The sequence below is a fragment of the Styela clava genome, chromosome 3 (genome assembly GCF_964204865.1).
Source record: "Styela clava chromosome 3, kaStyClav1.hap1.2, whole genome shotgun sequence".
NCBI classification, from domain to species: domain Eukaryota; kingdom Metazoa; phylum Chordata; class Ascidiacea; order Stolidobranchia; family Styelidae; genus Styela; species Styela clava.
In genome coordinates, this window is record NC_135252.1 from 2351382 (window position 1) to 2358338 (window position 6957).

Here is a 6957-nt window from a genome sequence, read left to right on the forward strand (position 1 = left end):
TACGCATGATTACATGACAGATTTTCTAACTAATATCATACTGTTATATTATCGGCTTCGGCGAAATAGATTTATATTAATAAAAGTTCGCAGTGAAGCAATGTCAGACGGTCTTGAATATTTTATTAAAATGTTCAACTTAACCGAACGTGATTGCGAATTGGAAAATAATGCCTTTTATTTAATGCTCATATGGTTGTCAATTCATAATGGGATTTGTTCATAACAAACTGTACTCCATAGAGTAAGTGACGTTTTTTCTCTCGTGCTAAGTATGAATATAGAAATAAATCTCCTCATAATCAAATTATACCGTTCACTTCACATCTCGTAGATCTATTTTGCTTACATAAAAGTCAGATCAATCAGCTAAGAAGGTCCTTGAAACTAGATAGATATTGTTTCGTTTGTTCTCAAGTCTTTTTGAATTGGTGACTCAACTTTTTGAATGAATGAAAAGGTATGGATACCACCGGAGGTGAGGAAGCGAATGTTGAAGAATATAGAAGAACTTTCAATAAATATGACCCGGATAATACAGGGATAATAAGTTTAAATGTAAGTTGAGTCCACAGATCGACTAACCTCGCATTGGCGTTAAACCAAAGAAATGGATTAAGTTGAATATTATTTCGAACGTAATATAGTAATATGTATTAACAGACGTTGTCCTTGCAAAACAACGTTTGTTTATGTGAAAGCTGTGTACAATTGGCCACTTGAATTTAGATATAAAAATTAGGAAGATTAGGATCTATTCACGACGGTTTAGCGTTTATACTCAAATTTGATCTCATGATGGGATTGGGTTTCTACTCACTACCCAAGCCTAAAGTACGAACTCGAAATTAACTCGAACTCATCGTCAACCAAGTTTCTTTCGCTACCTTTGTTTCATTACTTAAAAATCGTGAAATTGCGTTTGGTCTTTGTATAAACACAATGCGTCACGTTCGACGTCAGAATCGTTAAGTAATGGTGTAATTTAATTACAAACACAGTGTTGTTAGAACATCAGACATGATTTAATATACAAAATGCATAGCATAGGTTATATTATGTTTACATATTTGGAATGTATCATTTTATTTGAAAATGTATGCAAATTAAAGAAAGAAACTACATGAACGTTGATGGCGACATCGATTAAGAAAATAGAAATTAAATGAAATTTTAAAAATCTGAAGTATAAAAGCATTATTTTCAGGACATGATCGACATTCTTCAAAAACTGGGAAGAAAGATAAACAGTTCGGAATTGAAAGAATTGTTAACTCAAATCGGCGATGCTGATTTGGAAAACAACAATATAAATTTTGATTCATTCGTACCTTTTATGGAATTAACTACACAATCGGTAAAATATTATATTAAGTAATATAACTTGATATCAATGTAATCAATTTGGAAGATGGAACCGTGCGTCCCAAAATAAGACAAATCGGTTTACAATATTCCAAAGTATTCAATACTTTTTCTAGAGTTACAGCAGTTCATAGTTACAAAACATGACGTAATAAAATTCCAATTTACGTGCACTGGTAGCCATATAAGCATAGCTGAAGTGAAAAATCTTGTAGTAATAAATCACGCATCATTCTTTCTTTTAGAAAATTCGCTGAACTAATAGAATCACTCAAAGCAAATATTTTTACAAAGATGCTGTCGCATGCGTTTTACACTCTGATTGTCATTTTATGTGACAGGGTATAATTTGGAAACACCGAAATCGAAACATTCAAAATATATTAAAACTAAAATTAAAAATACTTGAAAAACAAATTAAAATTAAAAATACTGCTACCAGATGATTTTGATAAAGTTTTAATAAACGGCGAATAATAGGATTGGTATCTTTCCAATTCTTCGGAAGTTTTCCAATTTACATATTTTAGTTTTGAAAAATAGCATAATTTTACAATTACTTAATAACATTTAGTTGCTTCTGAGAATATAAGTACATGGATTCAGTGGTTGATAGATCATAATTTTATTGTCCGCAAATTACAATTCAGTAATATAGGTTTTCTTTGCAAGCATGAAATTGAATGGTTTGTTACGTTAGGTGAATTATCATGCCTCTTTTAAGGTGACTGGCGATGTCCTTGCTTTCGTAGCAAAAAAGTTTAACTTTGCAGTTCTAAATGTATATGGTATGAGCTACTCTGATAATTAGAGATTTAAAAAAAGACAACATGAATCAATATACCCGATATATGTGGAAAATTATGACCACATAATTTACTAATTGAGGTCAAACAGTCCGACGAGTCCTTCCTCATGTTTTCATCGAATATTCTTTATTTAGAATTCCATTTATGAAGATGAGATGTATTTGGTTTTTCAACATTTTGACAAGGATGGAGACGGATACATTTGTCCTGAAGAACTTAGGGATTTATTTTCGAGTTTCGGAGACGAAATAACCGAAAAAGACCTCACGGTATTGCACAAATGTATTGATTTACAGCTCTCACAAAGTAATTTTTCTGTAAATTCAATGTCTGACAACAGTAATCGAGACCGTTAGGCGATTTTTTATAAAATGGTGCGTTTTCATTTTATAAATTACTAATCTAAAATCAATGGAATCAGTTTTTCTTCAACCAATGTTTTTGTGTTTTCTATATTAATATTCGCGGTCCATATTTTTGGAACTGAACATAATTTAGTCGCGACGAAACACAATTACTCTATTCTAATGCTTTTGGGAATTTTCTGTCTGAAAAATGTTACAAAACGTCAAATTCAATGTCATTCCAATTTTTTGAAACAACGGGAAGAATCTCTCTAGGGAAATGCACGCGATTAAGGTGGGACAGACGATTTCAAGTCCAATGCTAATGGGATTTTGCGCCAATAATAACGAGGTAATTTTGTCCCGACGGGGATTTCTTTGTTCCATAACAACGCACATGTACTTGCATATTACTCCTCTAATACGCATTGCAAATATTTAATCATCTGGTAAAATGGTTTTTTCGTAAAGTAATTATTCACATAATGATGTTAATTTGCGTTGCTCGGCATATGCACATAACAATAATGAAGAGATATTCTTACCCACAAGAGCTGCCTGTGTAGGCTCAATTAATTTAGTTTGCAAGTAAAAAGTATCAGTTCCGTTACTAATCAATCTGAGAATGAACTGATATCGCGTTCATAGCAATTTCTGGGTTGTAATCAACCATCAACTTATTTTACTTATATGACTGATATATAGTTGATTTACCTTAGAACGCGGATAGGTTGCGCCAGCCAGGACAAAGACAAAATTTGTATTTCAGACTACGCCGAATCGCTCGCCACTCGTGACTTTAGTTAATAATTTAAATCGGGTTAATTGGAACTCATTGCCACATTCCGCGGCTGTAGTCAAATTGAGTCACGTCTTGTCGTTCTGAAGTTTCTAATGTTCACTTATCTGTACAAAAATTTGTGCAACGTTCAGGCTTATTTTTTTATTAAGTGTTAATTTTTCGGTTATTACTTCAAACTATTCGATGACTCCATGCATTCAGCTAATAGTCGTTCAATGCAAAGTGCAATGTCAACTTTGAGCTTACTGAAGACAGGCAATCACGTTGGCTGTTATTTGTTACTTTTTAGGACATGATAACAGAAGCAGATCACGATGGTGATGGTAAAGTCAGTTTCAGTGACTTCGTTAAAGTCATGACACATCCACATCAGTTACAACAAATGGAGGAGTCACCTTCTCCGAAAATTAATAGATCATGCTTCACCTTGGAAGAAGCTATCCCAGAGGAAGTTACGGAAGCGGAAGGAGTGAGACACAAATTCGAGAGAATGGAAGACATCATATCCGAAGAAATAGAAGTCCATAACGACAAATCGTCAATGTCAAATATTTTCAAGGGCAAATCAAAAAGGAGACAATCATGCTTTTCTGCGGTAGGTGGCAGAAAAAATAGCATGATCAACGTTTCATCGTTTTCTCGCATAACAATGCCAAGGGCAAGAAGCAGAAGGAGTTGCCCCGATATAGCTTCGTTAACTAATGAGTTTGATAAACCAAAAGAAGCAAAGAAAAAATCAAGTCTCACTGCTAGTACATCCTTTATACGAGGACTTTTCAAAAAAAGGGGAAAATAGACTACAACTCCTCATACTGATAACTGATGATTGTGCAATAGTTTCATTCAATACAAATTGCTTTTAGTATGTCATATATAGATATATATATATTAAATATGTAAGATAAGATATTCTTAGTCATTATTCGAAGTTTCCGTCGTTATTACTTATCGATCTTAAGATCGGTAAGTATGTTGATAGGTATTTGTCTGTCTGTATGTCTGTTTGTTTGTCTGTTATATAAACGCGATATCTTAAGAAGGCGAAGTTGAATCTGCTCCAAATTTTGCATGTGCATTCGTCCTATCTCGGACCAGAAGCCTATTGACTTTGGATTAATTATGTCGTATAATTAGCGAGTTATTATTTAATTAGTGATGGGACACGCGGTGTCACTATAGAGTCATGAAACGGAACCGCAGTTTCGATCGATAAGTCTTCGGTCTCCGACCGATATTCTCGTTTCAGGTATTGGGCGTTTAGTCCTTTGCGTGGCGGGTCGTGTATTAGCTTTTTTCATAGTTTGTTTTCTATTCGTGCGACATAATTTCTTTTGTTCCAACTCTTAGAATTTAAGGCAGGTTAGAAATTTCACTGAAACCTTGTCCAAGTAATTTTTTCACACAAAAGGCAATTTAAAGGCAAATGTAGTTGCGTAACTTTTGTGATGGAGCTAACGCAGGGTGTTCCAAACTCTGGCACTTACACAGTCGGCAGAACAATTTTAGGGCCCACCTAATCATTTGCAAATATTTTTTTTTATTGGCAGAACAATCTCACCCTTCAACCTCACACCCTTGGACCACCCTGACCTAACACAATAATGATATTATTGAAGTAAATTAATCTTTGAAGTTCTGTAATATTACCAAATGAGAATTGAGCACAATGATATTCCTCAAAAATTCAACGTTACACGCAAATTTCGTTAAATGGAAAAAGTCATAACATCAGATGGCGCAGCAGAGAAAATCTCATTTGTGTGGACAATGTCGGGCGCTTTCCAAGTTGGAAATGGCGCTGATCGAGCATACGCAAATGGTAATTTAACTTTATGGAACCATTTTGTTATGCTCAACTTGATTTTTGCACGACACTTCTTACGATGAAGGGACGGAAAGCCGTAGGCGTGATCCGAAACACAGATATGCCATTCCCAAGTAATCCTCGGAATCGTATTATTAACGAAATTGATTTTCTCACCTAAAAGCCGATGGTTCTTCGTCACAGTTTCTACTAGCAACAATGCTTTGTTGACATTGTACACAAAACGGAAAGATATAGCAGGTTTGCATTTGACAATTTTAAAAAACCATCCTGGACAAGAAGTGAACCTATTGATTGTAACAGATTGTTATGTTGCTGTTGTTTGTATTCGTGGTATTTTTCTTTATCCCCTTGCTATTATTGTTGTTGTGAAAAATAATGTTTTTCTCTTCAACTTCGGGGCCAATTGCTTTAAAATTTTCAGTGGTTGAAGATTGTTGTTGTCGATGGAAAGCTATTACTCTTATTTAGTTCATAAAATTCTGTGGGCTCTATGAAAATCTTTTTTTTTTTTATATGTGTGATGACGTCATGAAAATTAAAAATTACTCACCTTGTTGTGGCTCCGCGTTCAAGTTCGCTGCAATCTGGTGGTCAGTCGAAGTCGGAAAGACTACGGCACCGGTACTGTAAAAGATAAGATACTCGTACTTACTTTGGCTATCGTGTCCATATATTTGAGCACTTCTGTCTTGGTCTTTTTATGATAAACTATCAGAAGTTTAATAACAAAAACTTAGAAAAGCTGATGTTGGGTATACAGCAGTTGGCCTGTTCATGTTGTTGTTGTTGTTGTTGTTGCAAATCTTGGGTTCGATCTCATATCAAGCTTCCCACTCAGAATATAACCAAATTGAAAGAACGTGCCGAACCTGAAAGGCTGAAGCACTTCACTTTCATAATAGGCTTACGTATAATCCATAGGACACACACCAAAAGCGATGTAATAGATAGAGCATGGAAAAACATACAGTAAAAAAATACATCTCAGATCGCACGGCAAGTTGGTATATTCAAAGTTCGATAACATAGCAGGTTGAACATTTGAAAGGCAAAAACATAACTGTAGTTGGTCACTCGATAAATTACGTGATGATGATTTCCTAAAATCCATTTGCAGTTTTTCAATAGGCAACATGGTTTTTAGAGTTTAGACAACATGAACAGTTTTGCACCAAATTTGAGATAATGTAAACTATTGGATACACATTTTTGGCCATATTACAAAGGTCTATACCAGGTAACTTTTGTGCAGCTTAATATATCTGCCATGTTAGTGTCATAAATTTGAGATCCTGAATACAGTCCCAAAGTATAAAAATAGTAATATCCTATTTTTGTACAATCAATTTTCCAAATATGGAATGTGAGCCTTCATTGTGCGTGACACAACACTCGAGCAATGTAGGTTTGTTTCTGCTATATCATGACACGAACAAGTTCAGATAGATTGATACCTGGCCAATTAAATTTCTTAAGCAATCCAACTTCGTCTTTTTGTTTGCTTTACATAGCTTCAGAGCCAGACGTCTCAAAGTAAAAAAACAGAACGTGTGGATTATAATTATTTCGATACGTAGTTAGTTAATTATGTCTGTCTTCATAAATTGGCAGATGACGTCTCGTGTGAATGTCGGAGTGTCCAACCACATATTTGGTGAATGGTACATATAGATGTAAAACAATTAAATGTACTAAATACTAGATAGCTTTTCAATTCAAGGATACTAACCATAGACCTTATTAATAATAATCCAAAAAAATTAACGTTCAACGCATTGTTCGATCCTTACCTTATAAGTATGCGACTAT

The 6957-nt window shown here is 34.4% G+C and overlaps 1 protein-coding gene across 1 annotated transcript; it reads left to right on the forward strand.

The window, feature by feature from the left end:
* The first annotated feature begins 338 nt into the window (after positions 1-338).
* LOC120343126 (uncharacterized) lies at positions 339-4241 on the forward strand. Its single transcript, XM_039412242.2, has 4 exons — positions 339-558; positions 1208-1357; positions 2309-2443; positions 3610-4241. The coding sequence occupies exons 1-4, from the start codon at positions 463-465 to the stop codon at positions 4114-4116; spliced, it is 888 nt and encodes a 295-aa protein (XP_039268176.2). The 5' UTR covers positions 339-462; the 3' UTR covers positions 4117-4241.
* Positions 4242-6957: the final 2716 nt, after the last annotated feature.

Excerpts from the sequence above, each read along its gene's own strand:
- LOC120343126 (XM_039412242.2), top strand. The coding sequence starts at position 463 with ATGGATACCACCGGAGGTGAGGAAGCGAATGTTGAAGAATATAGAAGA. Across the intron at positions 1,358-2,308 it reads TGGAATTAACTACACAATCG|AATTCCATTTATGAAGATGA; the intron begins GTAAAATATTAT and ends TTCTTTATTTAG. Across the intron at positions 2,444-3,609 it reads TAACCGAAAAAGACCTCACG|GACATGATAACAGAAGCAGA; the intron begins GTATTGCACAAA and ends GTTACTTTTTAG.